This window comes from Cyprinus carpio, chromosome A24, assembly GCF_018340385.1.
Source record: "Cyprinus carpio isolate SPL01 chromosome A24, ASM1834038v1, whole genome shotgun sequence".
In the NCBI taxonomy this organism is placed as follows: domain Eukaryota; kingdom Metazoa; phylum Chordata; class Actinopteri; order Cypriniformes; family Cyprinidae; genus Cyprinus; species Cyprinus carpio.
In genome coordinates, this window is record NC_056595.1 from 21,851,467 (window position 1) to 21,876,597 (window position 25,131).

General features: G+C 40.3%; 2 protein-coding genes across 2 annotated transcripts in view; one reads left to right on the forward strand and one right to left on the reverse strand.

The window, feature by feature from the left end:
- The window catches only part of LOC109049406 (obscurin-like), a 56,877-nt gene extending 54,274 nt beyond the window's left edge, over positions 1–2,603 (forward strand). The window contains 1 exon segment of the mRNA XM_042714687.1: positions 63–2,603. Coding sequence (XP_042570621.1) covers positions 63–1,134 — 1,072 coding nt within the window. The 3' untranslated portion in view covers positions 1,135–2,603.
- A 51-nt stretch (positions 2,604–2,654) lies between these two features.
- LOC109079578 (guanine nucleotide-binding protein G(olf) subunit alpha-like) overlaps positions 2,655–25,131 on the reverse strand; it is a 30,572-nt gene continuing 8,095 nt past the window's right edge. The window contains exons 2-12 of the mRNA XM_042714685.1: positions 24,506–24,578; positions 16,618–16,672; positions 16,399–16,518; positions 14,527–14,624; positions 6,759–6,813; positions 6,584–6,657; positions 6,398–6,456; positions 5,865–5,985; positions 5,628–5,758; positions 5,241–5,308; positions 2,655–4,447 (exon numbers count right to left, since the gene is read on the reverse strand). Of these exons, the coding sequence (XP_042570619.1) occupies positions 4,301–4,447; positions 5,241–5,308; positions 5,628–5,758; positions 5,865–5,985; positions 6,398–6,456; positions 6,584–6,657; positions 6,759–6,813; positions 14,527–14,624; positions 16,399–16,518; positions 16,618–16,672; positions 24,506–24,578 (1,001 nt within the window). The 3' untranslated portion in view covers positions 2,655–4,300. The remainder of the gene's footprint in view (positions 4,448–5,240; positions 5,309–5,627; positions 5,759–5,864; positions 5,986–6,397; positions 6,457–6,583; positions 6,658–6,758; positions 6,814–14,526; positions 14,625–16,398; positions 16,519–16,617; positions 16,673–24,505; positions 24,579–25,131) is intronic.

The following is a 25,131-nucleotide window of genomic DNA, read 5'->3' on the forward strand; positions in this document are numbered from 1 at the left end:
AAATGTAAAAATCTTACCAACCTGAAGCTGATGTGCTTTTAATGTGCTTTTCCCACTTCTAGTGAGGAGACTATCACCACAGTGGTGAAGAACACCCGTATGAAACGGCACGCATCCCCGCGTCCATCGCCCATGGGAGCTCACCGCTCAGAGACATCCACACCCGAACCGCCCAGACAGAGACGAACCCTGGCCAGGAAGACTGTACCAACGCTGTATGTTCCAGAGTCAGAGGGTGCCATGGCCAGGAACCCAAGATGGGTAGAAGTTGAGGAGATAATCGAGTATAAAGTGAACAAATCACCCAAGTTACCAAGAAGAAGAGGCGTTTCCCCCAGCAAGTTGTCACCACCTGGCAATCCAAACACTAATAACTCCAACAACAAGTTAGTAGAAGAGGCAATGGGTGCCCCAATGGCTCTGCAAGCTTCTTCTGGTACGGATGAAGAGGAAACTGCACAGAATGTGTCTGAAGTACCTTCAGGGATCGACAATATGACAACATTAGAAATTAGTGACCTGTGTGTCTCTGATGAAGATGATGAAGGAACTATAGTCGTGGAGCCTGAAGACGACGAACTTGATGCTCGAGATTGCAAAATGCTGACTGATGGGAATCGAGTTCTTACTCTTGAAGATCTTGAGGACTACGTCCCTCAGGCAGGTGAAACGTTCGGCAGCGGTACAGACCATCACATCCCCGTTGAGAAGCCAAGTGAGATCTCTGTGTTGCAGAGAGAAATTAATGAGTCTGTCATTGGCAAACCCATTGTGTTGAACGTGGTACGTCCGGTGCCACCGGCAAAACCTCGCATGGGATTCTTTGGCTCCTTCAAGGAACACATTTCCAGCATGTTTAGTCCAGGTTCATCAGCGGGCGGCAGCTCTCAGGCAAGGCGAGAGAAGACCATACCTATTCATGTGACGGGAGAACCTTCATCCAACTATTCACGCCATGCCAGTAGCTTTGCAAGGCTTGAAGTCCAGCCGACGTACTGCTCTGTGGTCCAGAGAGGAAAGGAAGGAGGTCTGCAGAGCTTCAAAACGCAGGTTTCCACACAAACCCGCAACTACACGCCCACTGGACAAGTCACTCTTCAGATCAGCCAGAAGAAGCCATTTGAAAAGCAGTAATTGAGAGGAAACCACTCAGGATAGATCCTCCGATGCTTGTTTCCAGCATGCCACATCAGGACATACAAGTAGGCCTAGTCTTAAATGGGAACACTTCTGTAAAATCTTGCAATCTGGGAGTGTAATTCAATCGTAAAGCTTCTGCTAAGAGCAGATCATTCCATGTTGAAGCAAAAGATTCACAAACTCCTTTATATCCCACTGTACCTAATGAAGACTTTCTAATTACTAGAGTTCCTGTGAGCTAATGTGCAGCTGTGCTTCGGAACGGCAAGTCTGACACAACATGAATCCTGGTCCTGGAGAACCAACATCCTTCAGAGTTTATCTTCAACCAGCTCCAACACAGTTGCCTGGAAGTTCCTAGTAAGTCTGAAGACCTTAATTAGCTAGTTCCGATGTGTTTAATTAGTGTTGTAGGTAAACTCTGCAGGACAGTGGCCCTTCGGGAACAGGTTTGGACACCTTCGGTCTGTTCCCTTGGTCTAAAGCAGAGGTTCTTATTTTTGGCCCTCGAGGTCCACTTTTAGCTCCAACCTTGATCAAACTCACTTTTCTGTAACTTTCTAGTAATTCTAAAGACCTTGATTAGCTTGTTCAGGTGTGTTTGATTAGGGTTGGACCTAAACTCTATAGGAAATTGGACCTTCTGAGAATCTCTGTACTAAGAAATAAGAGGGTGTTTGTGTATGTCAAGAAATCCAAATTTGGACTCAAAAACTATGATTTTATCTGTATGTAATTTATAGGCTGTTTGGAATTAATGTACCTCCGCAATACATATATATTTGACTGTTTTTCAAACTTTTTCTGTCAAGTTGATTGCATGTGCTGTTCTTTGGTGTAATGCACTGTGGCTTGTTGAATTTGAGGTCTATGTTAATGTATCAGAAATCTTGAATATGTCATCCTGCACTGAAGACTATTCAATGTGGTCAGCATTTTAGTGTTGCAATGTGAATGTATGGGGTTTTGTAGAATGACAAAGCAATAGTTGTGGGAGATTTTAAGACTTAAGAACCATAGCACAAAATCTATTTAATGACTTTAGAAGATTTATTTTAAAAAGTATATCTTGTGCAACAAGAAGCACATAGTATTTACAGATTTAAAAAAGTTTTGCGATTTACTGGAGTAATACTAATATATATATGTGTTTGAACTTTAAATACAAATACAAATTTTGTGTCAACCAAAATTTGCATGTGTAACATAATTTGTATTGTTTTGGTGGATCACATGGTTTGAAATGTTTTGGTAAAAGCAAAATAAATTAGGACTGCCAAGGGTGTTCAGCAGATAAAAGAAAAAAAAAACCTTGAATAAATATAAATAAAACATCTTGGAGTTCTGCTTTACAAAATAAGAGTATATTTGGATGTGTGTATTATAAATCAGACTTCTGTCCAATTATAAACTGATATCACATAACATTGATATTAAAGAAATGACAGTAAAAAAAAAAAAAAAATTTCAGTCTGTATGGTGTATGGTGAAAATCGTCGGACACGCACAGTTGCTTTCAATATTGCACTCTCATTTATTCATTTCACTCTAGACATGCTTACCTATGTGTGTAAGTACACATCTTCACTGTATACATACTAAAGTATGTATACGCCAACACACACATAATTAAACATGTAGAATTGTACATATATATTTATATAGACCTATAAATTTACATGTACGCACATTTATAAAAGAGTGCACACAATGCACTCTTGCACACACACACACGCACACGCACACTCACACACAACACAAATGTCATGTGTCTGTGGCTCATTGTTTGTCTCCTGTTCGTGAACACACACGCACTCACAGACACAAACGTGGATATTTTTCTCAGACATACTTCATATCTAAAAAGGTCTTTGTGATTTTGGACACTTCAACTTTTTTTTAAAGCTGAGAATTGAAATTAAATGGAAAACAAAAACAAGAAGAAAGGCATAGTGCTGTTTCATCTGATCATAACCCCAGGTAAGGAGGTGAATTTGCATAATGTATAAGGTTAAGATTTTTCTTCCCTATATTTTTTTTTATAAAGAACTTTTTCTCTTTTTATATAAACAAAGCAGAAAAACAAACAAATAACCAAAAAAAGAAACTAACTCTACAGAGTAGGTCCCCATCCACAGTCCCTTCTGCTGACGGGGGTGACATCAAGCTGTACAGCGCAGTCAAAAACATATGTATCAGCTTCATTTACAGGTACAGCCATAATCAAGGCACAAAGATCTACAAGTAGATTTTTTACTCTCTTTCAATAAAGTTGTACAAAATAATATAACATTTTATAGTCTGTACAGGAAAGAAAAAAAAATCACCCTTGCACAGTCTGTACAAGTTAAGAAACTAAAATAAAAAACAGGGCGTTTCTTTTCGCAGATGTTTCGCCATCATGTTCCCAAAACCAAACCGAGGCTTCAGCAATGTTCCTGTAGCCCCTCCTCCTCCTCAACTCTTGACAGAGCCCTCCTCCTCATTTCAAAGGCTCCGCCTCTTTCACATAAAAAGGGCGTGGTCACTCCCACCATCCTCTGACCTATCCACAGCCTTAAGTGGGACAGAAATTCATGATGTGATGCTACATTGTGTGTCCATCTTTGTAAAGAAAAACGTCAGTCAAAACCTGATGGAAAAGTGCATTACTTCACTTCGCTTTCCCAGTGTTCGACAAACCCCCGAGTCCGCCTCCTCGTCCCCACTTCTGTCCGCGGGCGATCTTCAGTGTTCGGAAAGAGAAAGAGCAGCAGAGAGCCCTGTAGGCCAGAAGATCAAGGTTCGAGGTGCGAGACTAGGATTCCTGGAGGTCACAAGGTGATGCGATCTTCATAATCTGGCAGGCGCCAGCACGTATACATATATACATGTACATGTACATATATATGATATCATTTTTTATTTTAATAAAAAATAAGGAGGTAGCCAGAGGCTTCATGGAATGGCAAAAATAAAGGCGATCCAAAAAAAATGAGTGGGTGGGGGTGGGGGGGACCAACGAGCCTCTTCGTCCCCGAATCATGAGTTAAAATAAAACTCCTAAAAACCGAAGGATGGTGCGCCAAACGTCAGTAGTATATTCGTCTGCGGTTTTGGCCTCGTGAGTTATGAGGGCAGGGGGAGTTTGGAGACACATTCATAAAGAGCTGAAGTAAGATCACAAGTATTCATGCTGCCACAGGAGCATTCTCTGGATGATGTGTCGGCAGTCGTTGAAGACCCGGCGGATGTTTTCCGTGTCCACTGCACATGTGAAATGGGGGTAACAGTGGTGACGGTCGTCTCCGCTTTCTATACTGATCCTCTGCAAAAAGAATTTCAAGGGATTTCAAATGATTACAACCATTTTTTGGTGATTCATTAATCACATAATTTTTGTAGTTAAAATTCATTTAAGAAACATAAATATATTTCTTACATTGATTCTTTTTTAAGGCTAAACAAGGTTTAAATTACAGTGTCTATAAAGCCAATATTCCGCCATCTTTAAAGTCTGAATTGAGTGTAATGAGATTAAAAAAAGGTACATTGCTGATTTTACTTAAAACTAAATATATACTGTGACTAGAGTTATCATTGTAATTAATAAATCCCAAATAATACTGAAAAAATTTAACACTGATGTTTTAACACGTATATATGTGTTACTGGGCCTTGAACGTGGTAGTTCCCTTGCTGTCTATGCAGGGTCAGAAAGCTCTCGGATTTCATCAACAATATCTTAATTTGTGTTCTGAAGATAAACAAAGGTCTTACGGGTTTGGAACGACATGAGAGTGAGTAATTAATGACAGAATTTTAATTTTTGGGTGAACTATCCCTTCAAGTGCTGAAAATGAAGTATATGGTAAATATTTATTTTTTAGAGAGCCACAGGATGGCGCCAATTATTGGTTTACTTATTTAAACAGAGAGTAAATATTGGTCAAAATGTTGGTAAAATCAATTATTGGTCAATATCTGTTCTACAAATTACTCATCAACAGGGTGTTCCTCCATTTCATAAGAGAAAAGGAAAATCACAACTAAATGAAGCAGTCTAAAACCTGACTGCAATAGTTGCTGTGTTTAATCTGTGTGTTTCAAACAATACTAACCAAAAACTCGTCCCGAATGAAATACTTGGCTCTTGTCACTCTGGGGTCTTCACCGGGTTCAGGAGTTACTGAAAGATAGAAAAGGCTCGACAGATTAACATACACTGACCTGCACATGAATCCAGTTCAAAAAACAAAATGATCTTGGATTTGACCAATCTGAATCTCCGGTTCAACTCAATAACTCACACAGATACACTGCACAAGTCACTTTTTATGACACATTTATTGAGCTTGTGCACTTTTTTATGACAGAACTCTCATATTTCCTTTAGCAGAAAAACAGATCTTGTCAATTATTTATCAACTAACTACTAAAACTTTAGGACTACAGTATTTGAGTATTTCTGGGTCTTGATCGGTGTGTGTCTGGGTGAAAAGCCTAACCTTTATCAGGCAAAGTGTATGAAGCATATTCAGGGAAATAATCTTCAATTTTGTATTTCCCAGCTAATACTTTCTTTGCCAGCATGTCTTGTTTGTTTAGGAACAATATGACAGAAATTGTCCGCAACCATCTGTGAAAAGATGAAATAAAGACACGACAGAGACAGGCGTCAGTAAAGCTTGCGCTTACACTCAAGAACAAGTTATATGCTATAAAGAAGAAAATAAAGGCATCACCTGTTGTTCCAGATACTGCGAAAAAGAGCAAGTGCTTCCCGTAGCCTGTTCGTGTTGTTGTCTTCCCTCAAGACCATGTTATAGCTGCTGCTTGCTACCACAAAGATGATCGCTGTGACGTCTGCAAATCAGCACCACATTGGTAGAATCACTGTGTGTTTTCTTGTTTAAAAGAAATTTTAATTAAAATGTATTCATCCTAACGTTGTTTCTTTCTTCTTCACAAAATAAGATATTCTGAAGAATGTTGGTAGCCAAACAGTTGATGGTAACCATTGACTTCTATAGCATGGAAAAAGATACTATTGAAGTCAATGGCTACCGGTAACTGTTGAGTTACTCACATTCTTCAAAATATCTTCTTTTGTGTTCAGCAGAAGAAACTCATACAGGTTTGGAATGACATGAGGTTGAGTAAATGATGACACTAATTTATCACTAAAGTATAGGAGATGAAATTTTTAAAGGCCACACATCAAAACTTGTTTAACATGCATGTGTCTCACAAGGATTCATTCACAAACTCAGTTTACCATTAAAACACTGAATCCATTTTTTCCTTTCGTCTCTCTGACCTCCCACATCAAACATACTGAAAGAGAAGAACAGAGACATGAGGCTGTAGAAGGATATCAAATGTGTCCCTCTAGTGGACATATGAAGACATGACACGGCCCTTACAAACACAGCAACACAACTGCAGTAAATAGTGGACTCACTGAAAGTTGACTTTGTCAACTTGAAATCGCGTCTCAAAAATCCCTGATGTTAACACTCTGCAGCGAAGCAAGTCCTGAAAGAAGAACGACTGAGTGAAAGTGTGTCAGGGAAGAACAGTTTTCAGAAAATAACTGTCTCACATGAAGTTTCTCATCTAGAAAAAGCTGAAACTACCTGGTCTGTTGGAGTATAGTCACTTTGTCTCACTGCATCAATCCGGTCAAGAAAGCTGTAAAGACAAAAATGAAGAAGAGCATGAAGAAAAAGTATATATATATATATATATATATATATATATATATATATATATATATATATATATATATATATATATATATATATAATAAATTAAACTGTCATTATACAGTCATTAGAAGGTTTGGGTAAGTTTTTTAATTTTTTGCCTTTTAGAAATAAAAAAATAATATTTATGTATAATTTTAAATTATTTTCTTTTTCTTTTTTTTAAGAAACCTTTCACATTTCAAAATTTCACATTTATTTTAAATATCTTATTTTTATTTACTGACAACTTTGATCAATTGAATGCATCCTTACTGCATTTCTTTCACACACACACAAAAGAATAAAAATAAAATAAATAAATAAAAATATCTTACTGACCCCAAACACAACATACAAACACCAAGAATCTTAAGCTAAAAAGCACATTCAAAAACCGCTTCATTGTGTCTCAAATGTGACCGTTAATTTCGTCATATCAGACTTTTTTCAGACTTTTTTTATTAAAAATGGCAACAACTATCAATAAACAGCCACCGCTCTTATTCTAACAATGCTCCTTTGAAGCTCTAGATATACCTGTTGCTGTATCAGATATATTCACAGAACCTGAAAGAACCCCTGAAAGCATCCCTACAGCAAGTATGCAGCTGAGGTATGTTAGATAACAAGCCCATGTCTTTCTCTAACTTCCCTGCAGAAAGGCAGAATATTAGCCCAACACTCTGTGACAATCATGTGACGACCTCCCCCACCCAAAAAATAATTAAATAAATAATAAAATGAAAATAGGTTTATGTGGAGATCTGTCGCTTTTAATTTATATGTGATATTGAAGCATTTCTTTCAGATGTGAAGTATAATATAGTATGATTATGGACTAATGATCAGGTCATTACATTCTAACACATTCTAGTCAAGTCATAATATATATGAAAAAATACTTTTATTCAGCAAGGATGCATTTAACTGACCAAAAGTGACTGTAAAGACATTTGTAATGTTACAAAAGATTTAGATTCCAAATAAATGCTGTTCTTCTGAACTTTGTGTTCATCAAAGAATTGTGAAAATGTATCACGGCATAACTGTTTTCAGCATTAATAAAATAAATAAATAAATGTTTTAATGAGCAGCAAATCAGTATATAGAATGATTTCTGAAGGAACATGTGACACTGAAGACTGGAGTAATGATGCTGAAAATTCAGCTTTGCATCACAGGAATAAATCAAATGTTAAAACTGATTAAAATAGAGTAAATAAACAGAATAAATTATATTTAAAATAATAATATTATTTTAAAATATTTTATATTATTTTCAATTGCAATAATATTTCACAACATCACTTTTTAAATCCTTGGTGCACATAAGAGACTTAATTTAAAAATATATTTAAACAAAAACAAAATTATATTTAATGCTGTACGCAGGATCAGTGTTGACACAAACGTTGAAGAAGAACAATCCAAACAAATTCCACTGGTTGATTTAGGAAGAACAAAAACGGCACGGCAACTAAAACATTACATTACTAAGAACTAATCAAGATACTTTGAACTTCATCACAGTAAAGCTAAACTAAAACCAAAATCCTTTTCATTTGTTTAAACAAAAGTATAAAATATATAATTACATATATAAACAAAAACAATGGACCACAAAACCAGTCTTAATAACATTTCCATTTATGTGTGGTTTATTAAGATCAGACAATATTTGGCCGAGATACAACTATTTGAAAATCTGAAATCTGAGGGTGCAAAAAAAATCTAAATATTGAGAAAATCGGCTTTGAATTTGTCCAAATGAATTCTTAGCAATGCTTATGTGTGGTGATAAGTAAAGTTTTTTTATATTTAAAGTTGGAGTTTTGATTTATATCTTCATGGAACATGATCTTTACTTAATATTCTAATGATTTTTGACATAAATGAAAAAATATATATATATTTTGACCCATACAATGTTTTTTTTGGCTATTGCTAAAAATATACCCCAGTGACTTAAGACTGGTTTTGTGGTCCAGGGTCACATATACTGTAAAAAAATTTGCACAATAATATATCGGCTTAACCAATCAGATTTCAGAGATACAATTATCCAATTTACAATAGTTATTTTAATTTGTGTGTGTTTATTTAAATTCTTTTATTTAATCTCCCTTGGTTGCTCTTATGCTGAAAATAACATCTCTCACGCTGTTAATCCGATTTATCATCCTGGTTTTTCCGAGTCTGGAGAATGTTCAGTACCACAGATAAGATAAGATATAAGATATAAGATAAGATAATCAAGCCCAGATTGTTCTCGGTGGGTGCTTTGTACACGGTTTAGGAACACGAGTTGGATTCTAGACCAGAAAGCAGGGAAATTGTCCCTGGAGCCATTCCAAAACCAGTAAATCCAGTTTACATGCTGAACAATATGGGAATGTTTGAACACGTTTCACATGTCCTATTGAGTGCAGTGGCCCTTCAGCTGCGGGTATCGGTGCTAGATCACTGAATTTGACTAAGAAAGCTATTTGGAGCTTGCATTTCTCCTGTTATATACAAAACCTCTTCTAATCCACACAACTTTTAAAGTTACAGATTTTAACTGTTGAAACTGTCAACAGTCTGAAAAAAATGGAAAGTCTTTTGAATTTTGTCTAAGACTTCTCAATTTTCTAGTCTGCATTAGGTCTGGACTTATAATTCTTAAAAAAAAACATCTTAAATGTTTGCTTTAACTTTAATGCAACTCACACACCCACACACTCTGCATTTTCGAGTCTGAGCTGTGAGAATCCCTGCATCTGGGTCTGCAGGCATTAAATAAAACTAAAAAAGGCACATTTGACAGTACCAGTCAGGTCAGACCACAGGGTCTCGCTTAGGCCCAGGATCAGGTTTCAGTTTAATGCTCATGCATGCATACAGTATGTACATATATCAGAGTGTTGCTTTTCACTTGTTGCAACGATTTAATTGCACTTTAATGGAAAGCCCAAACTATAAATGAAAAGCATAAATTCCTGTAGGTGCTAGCAATGCATGATCATGAAAATGCACAAACTAAAAAAATAAAATAAAAAAGTAAAGTTTTGCATATGTAAATGAATTAAAATATAATTTAAGAATGCAAATGATAATTACTTTTATATTCTTTGCAGTGTTAATTAATTTAATCTTTAGTTTGAATTAATTAAAAATTATAAACAAATCTGTAATGAGTCACATCATGTCATTGTTTTTCAGCAAAACTGTTTAAAAAATGTTGCTAAAATAATCAGTGAGAGGGAATAAATTACATAATAATTATTCAGTGAGGGAATAAATTACATAATAATAAAAAAAGAACCTTATTGTAGACCTTAACCTCAACGTAACCTACACGTACAGAATTATGTATAGAATTATTTTTTGAACATAAATTGCTAGTAAATTTCACAAATAATTACAAAGAATCAACAAGCAACACTCAATTAAATGTGAAATTCTAAGTAGAAAGACCTAAGTACAAGGTATTTTCTTGTAAAACTTACTTCAATAAGTTATACTTAAAGTTATACTTCTTTGTTTTATTTACAACTTTGAAAAATCATTTAGATTGAAGTACCATACATGCCACAAGATATCTGTCTGTTGTAAATCATATTAAAAACCTGTATTTAATATAATGGCATGATGGTTTAATAATCACTATTGGTTTTCGGAGGTTTGAGCAGTTGCTGTTCTATTTTTAGCGAAATGCTGACAAACTCTCCAAACAGAAACCCAAAATGCTAAAAATGTACGTAATTCATAATCTGTTGCTATTTTTATCAACTGCACGTGTGTGTTTTTGTTTGTGTATCTATGTAGAAAAGGCAGAAAAAAGAAGAGCGAGAGGAAGGAAGAGAGAGCGAGAGCAAGAGAGAGAGAGAGCGCACCACTGTATATCAGTGAATGTTTATTCACTTCAAGCACTTATGAGGTTCTGATATGTATAACCACACACACACACACAGGCCCTTTCTGTGCCTCACCTTCTCTTTCTGACCTTCCTTTGTTTACGCGCATTGCCGGGATACTCCCTTTGATTCGGTGGCGCGCACACACACGTGACGCCCTCCACCAGTGAGTGCTCTGCAGTGCTGTGCTATAAATAGCTCCTGCTTGCCCCGGCTGTGCTGTTCCTTTACATAAGCACTGGCGGAGGGAGGAGGGGGACAGACAGCCCAACCACAACCTCCATACAGCCGGGCCTGCAGAACGCCACACACCACTGGGATCTCTCTCTCTCTCAGACTGCTGCTTTCACTGTCCTCTATCACAACGGCACGGTCTCAGGCTCACCGACCCACTTCCGTACAAACATGTATTTGTGTGACATTAACATGCAATCCGTTTTCTTTGAGGCCCAAAACAGACATGCAATAGGTAATAGAAACGAACACAGACAGATCACACAATCCTGTAATGATCTCACAGGTCAAAGGGCAGTCGCTCGATCAAACCCTCAAATCACATATTGCACAGAAGTAGAGTATTGCAGGTATTGTAAATAACTACAATAAAAAAGTTTTATGACACTTATGAATTGTTACTTCCTGGTTGAGTTACAAAATTTATTTTACAAACAATAAAAAAATCCTTTGTAAAAGAATAATATACAATTATACATTATGTATAGATATGTATGGATATGTGTGTATATGTGTATATATGTATATATATATATATATATATATATATATATATATATACATATATTACAATATTTAATCTCAGTAATGAATCACATCATAGAATACAACAGTCATTTTCATTTTCAACAGTTGAACTAATACTTATTTTGATGGAAAAGGGCAGGAAGCCCTTAAAGCTTCTCTTTTGTTGATAAGCTCTTATAAATAGGGAAGAGGCATATGTTGCGTTCCCCCAGTGCACATTAAAGCAACCCAAACTCAGAACAGATGTACTGTAAAGAAGAAACAGTCGAGCAACAGATAAGGACAGCGGTTTGTAAGTGTTTTGCCTCGTCTTCTCATTAGACTACTGTGTGATCGTCATTGCTAGGAAAACTGTGTTTTATTTACTGTGTGTCTTACCCTGGTAAATACGTGCTGAAGTGGCGGGACTGGCCAGTTTCGGTCTGCTAAATAGGGAGGCGTGACCAGCTGACTTAAATCACAGGTAATCAGGCAAATATATAAGTGACCTCTGACCTCTACTACTACACTCTCTATTCCAGTTGGTCTCTGGAACTGCCAGTCTGCTGTTAACAAAGCAGACTTCATTTCTTCTATTGCTACTCATTCCGGTCTCAACCTCATGCCACTGACTGAGACTTGGATCAAACCTGAAGACACTGCCACTCCCGCAGCCCTCTCCACTAATTTCACTTGTTCCCACACCCCTCGTACGACTGGGAGAGCTGGAAGTACTGGTCTCCTTATATCGAAAGATTGGAAATTTGATCTTCAACCATCACCTACAGGTAACGGTTCATTTGAATCACATGCTTTTGCTGTAACCCACCCTGTTAAAATCCACTTTGTGGTCATTTATCGTCCCCCAGGTCAATTGGGAAACTTCTTGGAGGAGTTGGATGTGCTGCTATCAAACTATCCTGAAGATGGTACTCCTCTGGTACTGCTTGGTGACTTCAACATCCACCTAGTTAAACCCCAGGCGGCTGACTTCAACACTCTGCTCACCTCATTTGATCTCAAGCGAGTGTCTACTACAGTGACTCACAAATCGGGCTACCAACTGGACCTCATCTACACGCGCTGTTGCTCAGTGGACAACTCTTTAGGTGCTCCACTGCACACCTCAGACCACTTCCTCATTACTGCTAACCTAGCACTTGCTCCTGAAGCGGCACACGCTCCAACGCTGGTCACCTTTCGACGGAACCTACGCTCACTCTCTCCATCTCGCCTATCCTCTGTGGTTTCATCCTCACTTCCTTCACTCTCGCAGTTTTCAGCTCTGGACACGAACAGTGCTACGGACACTTTTTGCTCCACTCTAACCTCTTGCTTGGACAACTTTTGCCCACTGTCGTCTAGACCGGCACGCACCACCCCATCTGCCCCCTGGCTGTCTGATGTTCTATGTGAACATCGCTCTAAACTCAGGGCTACAGAGAGGAAATGGCATAAATCAAGAAACTCTACCGACCTCAGTGTGTATCAGTCTCTCCTCTCTTCCTTCTCTGCAAATGTCTTCACTGCTAAAACATCATACTACCACGACAAAATTAACAACTGTTGTGACGCTCGGACACTCTTCAAAACCTTCTCTTCTCTTCTTAATCCACCTCCACCTCCTCCTCCATCGACTCTTACAGCTTACGACTCTTGCAGTTTTCTTCACAAATAAGACAAGAACCATCAGTGACCAATTCTCCCACACCGCAGACTGAGGATAACTTCACAACGACTAATGCACACTCTCTCTCCTCCTTCTCTCCACTCTCAGAGACGGACGTTTCCAAACTTATCCTGTCCAGTCATCCTACTACTTGCCCACTGGATCTGATCCCCACTCACCTCCTTCAAGCGATTTCTTCTTCAGTCATACATTCACTTACTCACATTATCAACTCCTCTCTTCACTCTGGATCATTTCCCTCAGGGTTTAACCAGGCTCAAGTAAGCCCACTGCTGAAGAAACCATCTCTAAATCCAGCACTTCTAGAAAACTACAGACCGGTATCCCTTCTTCCATTCATTGCAAAGACACTTGAACGAGCTGTGTTCAACCAGCTCTCTATGTTTCTTGTACAGAACAACCTTCTGGACAGCAACCAATCTGGCTTCAAAAGCGGCCACTCAACTGAGACTGCCCTGCTCTCGGTTACTGAAGCCCTGCTACTGGCAAGAGCAGCTTCAAAATCCTCAGTACTCATTTTGCTGGACCTGTCTGCTGCTTTTGACACTGTTAATCACCAGATTCTCCTGTCCACCCTCAGAAAGATGGGCATCTCTGGAACTGCACTCCAGTGGTTTAAGTCCTACCTTTCTGATAGATCCTTCATGGTGTCTTGGAGGGGTGAAGTTTCTAAGTTACAACAACTTGCTACTGGGGTTCCTCAAGGCTCAGTACTTGGACCACTTCTCTTCTCCATCTACATGACGTCATTAGGATCTGTCATTCAGAAGCATGGATTTTCTTATCACTGCTACGCTGATGACACTCAACTCTACTTCTCATTCTAACCAGATGACCCGACGGTAGTTGCTTGCATTTCAGCCTGTCTGAGTGACATTTCTAGCTGGATGAATGACAATCACCTTTAGCTCAACCTTACTAAGATTGAACTGGTTCCAGCTAACCCATCGTTTCATCAAAACTTCTCTATACAGCTGGGTTTGTCAACCATAACTCCTTCCAGGACAGGCGAAAACCTAGGAGTTGTGATGGATCATCAGTTAAGCTTCACAGACCACATTGCTACAATGACCCGGTCCTGCAGATTTGCCTTATAAAACATTAGGAAGATTAGACCCTTCCTGTCAGTGCAAGGGGAAGACTATCAGCAGGTGAAGACAATACGCTTTTGTCTAATTCTTAAATCTATATTTTTCGGTAGCTGCAACTTAATCAATAAGCAACTCTTAAAAACATAATAAAAGTTTAATTATGGCAGTTCACAAAACCAAACCAAAAGTCACCATCATAATATAGACACCAGGTAAAGTCCAGTTAAACTTATACTTACTAATGCGCACAGTCAATTAGTTGATATTCGTTGGAGCGCTCATAACATGCCTTAACGCCTTCATCATCCCAGAGCTTCTTCGCATGATCGAAAAACTCCTGTGGAGAATATAAACATCTTTAAAACAACAATTTCTTACAAATGTAGAGCATTTGCATGCCAAAATGATTGAATTTCAATAGCATTAGCAATCATTTCTAGAACTATTGCCTCTTTACTTCATTTAAGATATATTTCTTGAACTGATACCACTATACTTGCAGCTACATTCAGAAAATGTGTTTTGGTTAAAAGCCTTTTGGCTGTTCTGGAAATAGACTGACGGATCACACTGGCCCGCCGCTGCTCCGAGCACATCTCGTCATGCAAGCATTTAAATGCTAGTCTCTTTTACCACTTGTTTGTAACTTTACATAACATACTGAAATATGAATTATTATTAGCTTTATGAACTTTTACAGTCATTGACTTCTCAAAGGTTAAGGCCAAATATCATTAAAAAAATTAAATCTATTTCTTGAACTGCTGTTTTAGAAAAAAGGTACAAAGCTGTCACTTGTGCGGTACCCTAAGGAACAAAAATGTACCATATTTACTCCCAAACAGTAAATTTCCAAGATGCAGATGAGTTTGTTTCTTCAGAAATGTAGCATTACATCACTTGTTCATCAATGAATCCTCTGCGGCAAATGGGTGCCGTCAGAATGAGAGTCCAAACAGCTGATAAAAACATCACAATAATCCACACCACTCCAGTCCATCTGTTTGGACTCTCATTCTGACGGCACCCATTCACTGCAGTGGATCCATTGGTCAGCAAGTGATGTAATGCTAAATGATAAAGAAACAAACTCAACTACATCTTGGATGGCCTGAGGGTGAATACATTTTCAGCAAATTGTTGTAAAAGAAAAATAATAATTTTGACCCATACAATGTTTTTTTGGCTATTGCTAAAAATAAACCCCAGCGACTTAAGACTAGTTTTGTGGTCCAGGGTCACATATTTGTATCTTTGTCCTGAATTACACTCAGCCAACCGACAACTAAAGCAATTGATGCAAATGCATTTAATGTTAAAACCTTCTCTGTCCCGTGGGTTAATCAAGGTCTCCTGGATTATCTGGAGATTAAATACTACATATGAACCCAAAATATCCCACAAAAACCTATAATTTAACATAACCTAATGTGCTAGCAAACCACAGATGCAACAACAATACATGACAACGTTCAATCAGAACATAAGCTATCATACTGTACCAACATGCTAACCATATTACAATATGCAAAAGGTAAAATATATATATATATATATATATATATATATATATATATATATATATATATATATATATATATTACTACTTTTTAATGTAATTACAATATTTTAACTACGGTCAAAAATTTATAAAAATACGCTAAACATTAAACATTAAAAATGAAAACACATCTACGTGATAATCGAGCATGTCTGTAAAAAAATTGTTTTATGTTTTAGGCGTTTGCTAGAAATGCTAGAACTCTATCCCATACTGCTGATAAAATTAAAGCCTAATTTTTATTCTTACTGTTAAAAATTTTAAAATCTACTGCCCATTTAAACTGCAGACTCAAACAACAACAAAGCAGTCAGTATCTGCATTCCCACAAAGTAACTTTCATCAGTAACATATTCAAACTTTCAGTTAGTAGCAGGAACTTCTCCTCAAGTACGTGATTTAAAAAGTTCATGCAACAATTGGTATTTTCATTAATCAAAAGACTCATACAAAACCTCTCAGTAAACGGTTCAAAAACTTTAGAAGATTTACACAAATTCAAATGTCATTCAAAGCATCTTGGGTAAATTCTGAAAATGACGCTGCTTACCTGTGTGTAATCAAAGTCAGAGAGCGGCGCTATGCTTTTGATAAAGTCGATCCTAAACTGGTCCTCTGGATTGGCGAGTGGGACGGGTGGTATTAAAGTGCTCATTGCAGACACTATGGTCTAGAAATAAAAACCAAAGAATTATGAGCCGTGAGACCGAGATTAGATCTAGAAAACAACTTGTAGAAACTAAATCAGGAATGAGAGCGGCTCACTCACCACGATGGCGTCCTTCACATTTTTGCGAATGTCTTGAATTTTCTGTTTCCTTTCCCTGTATGTGAAAACATTTAAATCTGGTTAAAAGACAGAAAAATATTTTCCAATATAAATAAATTGCAAGACTGAATTTCAAATCTCCAACTACTGGTATGTATATAATTTTTGTCATTAGGCCTATTTAATCACCCTCAAGTCATTCCAATTTTTTTTTTTCTTCTGTGGAATACAAAATGAGATATTTCAGAGAATCTTCATTCAGGTCTCTTCCACACAGTGACAGCTCAAAAAGACCACATCTGTCAAGCTCTCAAAATGACACAAACTATATAATTTGTGAACCATATTCCAAGCCTCGCCAAAGCCAAAACTTGACGTGTCATGAAACTGAGAATGAAATTTGAGAGCTAGAGTGAATGGAAAGGCCTTAAGTAACTAACGATTTGAATTTCAGCCTCTTCCTGGCACAAACCTATCATATGACTTCAGAAGACTTGAAAAATATAATGCACAAGTCATATAAACTACTTTTATGGTGCTCTCTTATCAACATAAAAGTAGTTTGGAGCTGGACACAGTTGCACAGAATATCTAGATATGCTATATCAGGATGCAAAACATTAGAGAGGCCTGATGAACATTCAGTCTATGATTTTATGATCTTAGGCACTTCTCACTCATGCTTTACTTGCGTACAGATTCTGTATGAGCACTGTAGAATGTGTTCCCCCTTAACACATGGACTCTTCCAGTCACCCCTGTCATCCAGTGTAAAATGGACTATTCCTGAACTTTCCATCGGAGTTCACGAAGTGACAGAGAAGAGAGCAGGTGGATGAAAACGGGAAGGCAAACTGTCTGAATATTGTAGATAGTTTGTAGATTCATAAGAATTAGTCCAAATTAGAGGAATTTTATCGTTTGTGCGTGTGCGTGCATCACAACAACCACACATCTATGCACATCTAATAAAGACAATTTGGATTATTTGAGTGAGACATCATTGTTCTGACCGGGCAAACTGTAGCCTTCACCCAAACCCGGACTAGCAATAGAGTGCAAATTAATAAGAAGAGTTTTCAGTGAGTGTACCTCTTGAAACTGGACCTGAGGTCATGTGGCAGTTTACTCATCAATCTGGAGACATGTGACCCACACTCCAGCTCAACATTGCCTTTCTGGCCCAGCTGTTCCAGCATACTAACCAGGGAGCGCACCTGGAGTCCAAAAAAAATCCGAAAAGCTTTCACGTCTCCACTGCAAATGTTTGGACCATCCATTAATTCGGCAATGCGCTGTAATGCTAGATGGTGGGGCTGGCCATACATTTTATTGAGGGCTCTCATGGTATTTGTGAAAGGGAACCTTGAGTTGCTATATGAGTCCGCCACAAGGAGTGCTTCCTCCAGTTTCAGGTGGTCAGTGAGGATTTGGTATTTGAACTGTTCTGTTGCATCCTCAGGTAGAATGTTCTCTCGAGCTATCCTCAGACTAGAGAACTCTCTAGGATCCGGGGCTGTCAGAAAGGGGATAGTTGGAGCAGGGCCTCTGTACATCTTTTCCTGTGTGGATGGAGGCTGGTAATATACTTGTCTGTAGTCTGTGTGAGCGGGCAGGATCCGCTCATGTGCTGGAGTCTTGAAATCTGACAGATGGGATGGAATGTGCTGTGGGGAATGAGAGTACCTGGGTTGAGGAGGGTCGCTGTAATGTACTGGTGGTGGTACTCTCTCAGGCATTGAGGAAGAAATGTCCATGTTACTAAAATCCTCGGCCATTCCAGGGTACTCGTCTAGTGTAGCTGGGGGCAGGTCTCTCACGGCAGTAGGCGGAGTTGGTGGCTTTGTCCGTGGGGCTGGAGTCGGACGGAACCGTTGTGGGGTCTCGGGGCTCACCACTGGAGTAAAGGGACTTGGAGACGGGACTGGTAAAGTCACTGGCCTGGAGGGGGCTTCCTTTTCTGCCTTAAGACTTTGAAGTTCGTGATGTAACATGGCATTCTGATGGCGCATCTCCTGTAATGCTGAGATAATCTCTGGAAGCTGGTTGGCTTGTCGTCGCAGTACTGCATTCTCTTGTTTCATCTCTTGCAACATGGCTGTAAGCTCTACTTCTTTTTCTCCAAGCCCATCAGATGCACTTGGCCATTTGTCTCTTAGTGTCCATTTATCACATTCTAAATCTTGGCTAACAGGAGAACTTGATCTGGTATGTCCGACTGTACTTGGTGACTGTCCTCTGCTTTGACTGCGGCCTGGGAGTGGCTGTCGATGCTGCAATGGCTCACCAAGCTCGTAGTCCACTAGATGAGCTGGTGGGTTAATCCGTCTTCGTGGACGCACAACGGGCACTTCCTTCTCGGGTTGAGACATCTCTGTAACAATTCACCATCTGGCTCGAAGGACCATGAAAACTCTTCTTATTAATCTGCACTCTATTGCTAGTCCGGGTTTGGGTGAAGGATACAGTTTGCCCGGTCAGAACAATGATGTCTCCCTCAAATAATCCAAATTGTCAAATTGGTTGTTGTAATGCACGCACACGCACAAACGATAAAATTCTTCTAATTTGGACTAATACTTATGAATCTACAAACTATCTACAATATTCAGACAGTTTGCCTTCCCGTTTTCATCCACCTGCTCTCTTCTCCGTCACTTCGCGAACTCCGATGGAAAGTTCAGGAATAGTCCATTTTACACTGGATGACAGGGGTGACTGGAAGAGTCCATGTGTTAAGGGGGATAACATTCTACACTCACCCTCTTCGTGTCAGCATCCCCACCTTATTGGACTTTGCAGATTGGCTTGAGTATGAGCTTCAGGTGCAGGAGGAGCACACCGACTATACTAGTCTGCCCAAAGTTTCATCACTGCAGAGAAAGGAGATGAGGAGAGACTCTAAGCAACCTCGTAAATCCACTACCATCCTCTTTGGTACAGAGAACCTGAAATCCAGCCCAGCCACACCAGCTCATCCACCCAAGCCAGCCGCTGCTAAGAGAGAAGGGATGAATGCTTACTGTCCATACTGCGAAAACAACAGACATTTCTTGAATGGCTGTGAGAACTTCAAGCTGCTCAGTAAAGAACAGAAAGTGACTTGGATTAAAGGTCAAAATAGATGCTGGCGCTGTGGACGTGGTCATCATGCCGCCAATTGCACACTCAAAGCCCTCTGTCCAACTTGCAACAGGAAACATCTGCAGGCACTACACAATGTAAATGAACAAAGTAGAGCCACAGAAGAAGCAGTTCCAGCTAGTGCAGTCTTATATGTGGATCGACCAACTTGTGACAACAAAATTCTGTTAAAGGTCACCAAAGTTCTGGTCCAAAATAGCCACAAATCAATGGAGGCATATGCAATCCTGGACGATGGGTCAGAACGGACCATTATCCTACAAGAAGCAGTCCAGAAGTTGAATCTGAAGGGACAGCCTGAGGACTTGGTTCTTCGCACAGTCAGGCAAGACACCCAGACCATTCACGGGGCGGCTGTGACCTTCACTGTGTCTTCAGTAGCGTACCCAAGGAAGCCCTTCAGGATATGGAGTGCCTTCACAGCCAACAGCCTGGGCTTAGCAGAACACACACATCCAGTCAAGGTACTCCAGAAAAGGTACAAGCATCTTGCGGGCCTGCCACTGCAGCACCTTCACAAAGTGAAACCAGTGGTTCTTATTGGCTCCGACTGCCCTCACCTCATCACGCCGATCGAACCAGTTAGACTGGGTCCTCCTGGTGGCCCTGCTGCTGTGAGAACATGTTTAGGATGGACACTACAAGGCCCAGCGCAGGAAATATCCAGCAGGCTTTCCCCACAGCAATGTCTCTTCACCAGCTTACGGCCTAGTAATGACCTTTATGTGAATGTGGAGAAACTGTGGAAAATGGACATTCTTCCATATCAGAACGAGAAGGTACTGACAAGGTCAAGGCAAGACCAAGAGTGCATCCAACTTCTCCAAGACAAAACAGTGAGAGTGGATGTTAATGGAATCCAGCGCTATGCTACCCCTCTTCTACGTACCAAAAATATGCCATGTCTACATGCACCCAAAGAAGCTGTCTTGCCACAATTAAGGGGAATAGAGAATCGGCTCAACAAGAATCCTGAACAAGCTGCAGCCTACCAAGAGGAGATAGCCAGGTTGCAGCAAGCTGGCTACAATCACAAAACTCCATCCTGAACAGGTGGACCGTTCCAGAGAGAGTTGGTACATCCCACATCATGTGGTGGAACACAATGGAAAGAAAAGGGTCGTCTTCAACTGTTCATTTGTTTACCAAGGTTACAACCTGAACGAGTACTTGCTCCCAGGTCCACCACTCAGTCCTTCTCTGCTGGCAGTTCTCCTGCGTTTTCGAGAGCATTCCATCGCCATTAGTAGTGACATTCGTGGGATGTTCCACCAGGTACGCCTTTTACCTGAAGACAAACCACTACTGAGATTCATTTGGAGAGATCTTCAGAGAGATAAAGCACCGGATGTGTACGAATGGCAAGTTCTACCTTTCGGAACCACGTGTAGCCCTTGCTGTGCATCATTCGCTCTACAGAAGCACGTCCTGGATAACAGTTAGTCTGAAGACACAAGGTTCTCAATAGACAAATCTTTCTACGTTGACAACTGCCTTCAGAGTTTCACCTCAAGTGAAACAGCAAAAGATTTTGTTGACAGACTCAGCAACCTCTTAAGTTCAGGAGGCTTTGACTTGAGACAGTGGGCAAGCAATGATCCATCAGTCATCAGTCATCAGTCACCTGATGCTCGATCCCACAGTAATATCCAGTGGCTCAGCGAAGGCCATCAAGATGTACAAGAGTCAACCCTCGGGCTACATTGGCATTGCTCATCAGACACTTTCTCCTATAAGCAACGTTGGATAAATCACCCACTTCCAACTATGCGGAGTATATACCACACCCTCGCTAGCCAGTATGACCCCATTGGCTATATTACGCCATTCACAACACGGGCCAAAGTGATTGTACAGAGGTTATGGGACAAGAAAAGAGAGTGGGACGATACCAGACTGCCTGGGGATCTTCTGAACTTGTGGAAAGCTTGGGTGAGTGAGCTGGATGATCTACAGCACATTGCATGGCCGAGATGTTACTGCAGCAAAGAACTAGATTACCCTACTAGCACCAGGCAGATCCATATTTTCTGCGATGCTTCAGAGCAAGCCTATGGTTCTGTCGCCTACTTACGAACTGAAAGCCCTGAAGGTAGAGTGGAAGTAGCCTTTGTAGCTGCTAGATCTCGGGTAGCCCCGAAAAAACAGCAAACCATTCCACTGTTGGAGTTATGTGCAGCAGTGACTGGCGCCCAGCTCGCAAAGATTCAGAAGACAGAACTGACTTTGCACATCCACAGTGTCACCCTGTGGTCTGATTCCACAACTGTCCTAAACTGGTTGCTATCACCCTCCTGTCGTTTTAAAGTGTTTGTAGGCACTAGAGTGGCAGAAATCCAGGAACTCACAGAGTCTGATAAGTGGAAGTATGTGCCATCAAAGGAGAATCCCACAGATGACATCACCAAGGGAAAATCTCTCTGTGAAATAAAACCAGGAAAGCAGATGGAACAAAGGGCCCAAATTTCTCAGAGAAACAACTGACCACTGGCCAGAGATGCTGCCATTAATGACCATTGATCAAGACGGTGAACTGAGAAAGCCAGTCTTCTGTGGTCTATCAACAGCCTCCCCACCCATTCCTGATCCACAGAAGTATGATACTCATTTCCAGAGTTGCTAAAGGCTTACATCCAGCAAGTCAACGGGGTAGCCACTAATATCCCAACCGCAGACGATTACAAAGAGGCAGAACTTGCAGTCCTTCGTCAAAGCCAGTACGAGTCATTTCCAGAGGAACTGTCCTGCCGTAAAGCAGGTAAACCCTTGCCAAGAAATAGCCGCTTACTGTGCTTAGCTCCTGAATTTGATGAGGATACCAAACTCATACGAGTTGGGGGTCGGCTCCGTCAAAGCAGCCAACTGGAAGATGATGCTGTACATCCCCTTGTCCTCGAATCGTGTCACCCTCTCACCAAACTGATAATCAAGGACTATGACAATCAGCTGCATCACCCAGGGCCAGATAGGGTGTTCGCTGAACTTCAGAGGAAATACTGGGTGATACGGGGGCGAGCCACAGTCCGAAACCACCAACGACAGTGTCTAGAGTGTCAGAGATGGCGGGGACAACCACATCCCCCCAGAATGGCAGACCTTCCACCTTCTAGGCTAAGGATCCATCAACCTGTCTTCTACTCGACAGGTGTGGATTGCTTTGGACCTTACACCATAAAGGTGGGACGTAGAACTGAGAAAAGATGGGGAATCATCTTTAAATGCATGACTTCACGTGCAGTTCACATTGACATTCTCACCAGTATGGACACAGATTCCTTCTTGATGGCTTTACGGCGATTCATTTCAAGAAGTGGTAAACCCTTTGAGCTCCTAGCAGACCAGGGTACCAACTTTAAAGGAGGAGAAAGAGAACTAAGAAAGTCATTCAGTTCCCTTCACCCTGATCTCCAAACCCAACTCGCCAGCCAACAGATCAGATTCATTTTCAATCCACCCAGTTTACCACACTTCGGTGGATGTTGGGAGAGAGAAATACGCTCCCTAAAGGCTGCACTTCAAGTCACCATCAGCGCCCAGACGGTTACAGAAGAAGTACTGAGAACCGTCTTCATAGAGATAGAGGGCATCCTCAACTCCAAGCCCATTGGCTATACCTCTTCGGACATTGCCGATCCAGATCCAGTGACTCCTAACATCTTGCTGATGGGGCGGCGGGATGCCTCATTACCGCAAGTGGGATATCAGGACACTGAGCTCCTAAGCCGTAGGAGATGGAGACATAGCCAGGTCTTGGCTGACCACTTTTGGAAGCACTTTATCCGGCACTACTTACCCAATCTCCAGATCAGACAAAAATGGAAAACCGAAGAAGCTAACTTGCAGATCGGTGACACAGTCATGATCGTGGCCCAGCAACTACCTCGTTCACTTTGGCCCGTAGGCAGAATTGTTCAGGTCTTTCCTGGGTCCGACCAAAGAATTAGATCTGCAGAAATACGGATCAAAGACAAGACTTACACCTGACCTGTAACCAAAATTATTTGTCTGCCCCCACTCCCTGACTAGCAAAGACAATTTAAGTTGGCAAAATGCACACTGTGAATTTGGGGCGGCTGTAGAATGTGTTCCCCCTTAACACATGGACTCTTCCAGTCACCCCTGTCATCCAGTGTAAAATGGACTATTCCTGAACTTTCCATCAGAGTTCGCGGAGTGATGGAGAAGAGAGCAGGTGGATGAAAACGGGAAGGCAAACTGTCTGAATATTGTAGATAGTTTGTAGATTCATAAGTATTAGTCCAAATTAGAGGAATTTTATATAAGTGGAAATGAGTGTCCAGTATAAACATATGCAAAGTATGTGTGTGCGCTAACACTGCACATGAACTGTTCACATGAACATCTCTGCTGTGCAAGCGATGTAAACAACTCTAGAGCGCATGCTCGCTACCTGAGATGCGGCCGTGCATCCTTATTTGTAATGACTAAATATGCATAAATTGACAGTAAATAACATGAATAATACTGAATAGTAGCAGTATAATAGCGGTGGAGCACGATCATGTAAACAATATTAAAATGAAAACACCATTACGCCTGTATAAGCACATAACGGTGATGTTGCAGTGAAGCACTAGCTGATAGCATGTAGTGCTATATCACAATCTGTTTCAGCATGTATGAGGGTTTCCTTCACCATGCAGAGGGTGAACACAGGGCCCAGCACGCACATAACGCCCTCACATGCACATATGTGACATCAGTACAGTAAACAGGTACTCACTCCGCATTAAACCCGTTGACATGAAGAATTCTCATCTGCTTCACAATAGTGCTTTTCCCCGATTCCCCAGCACCTAGGAAGCAAACACAGCCATGTGAATACATGCAAAGTCTCCCAGATAGTACTTCAGATATCACGGTGTGTGGTGGTGTGTTCTTCATATGTACAATCCCACATGCCACATTGAGCTGTCAAACACGGTGTGTTTGAAAACAGCCTCGTATGTCAGAAATAAATGCCTCGAGTCTCCTCTTACCCAACAACAACTGTGGATGTGTGGCTTTATCCACCTTATTTTTCACGTAAACGCGGGCGCCACCATTTTAGAACTATACTATGTGTCAGATTTCCGGTAAAGAAAGACTATTACAAGGGTAGCATTTATGTAATATTTTATACGTGACTTCTTATTTTGTTTGTTAATAAATATTTGTGTGGAAGAGACCAAGCAACATTCCAATTAACACTGTACAATGCCATCCATTTAAAAGAAGACACTGGAATAGATTTTCTGTTGATATGGTTTCGAACAAAGCGATTATTGAATTTGTCCTCAACAATCAAAATCCCTTCTTCTGAGATAGAATTGTTGGCCCTATAAATAGAAACAGGATTAAAGGTTTGCT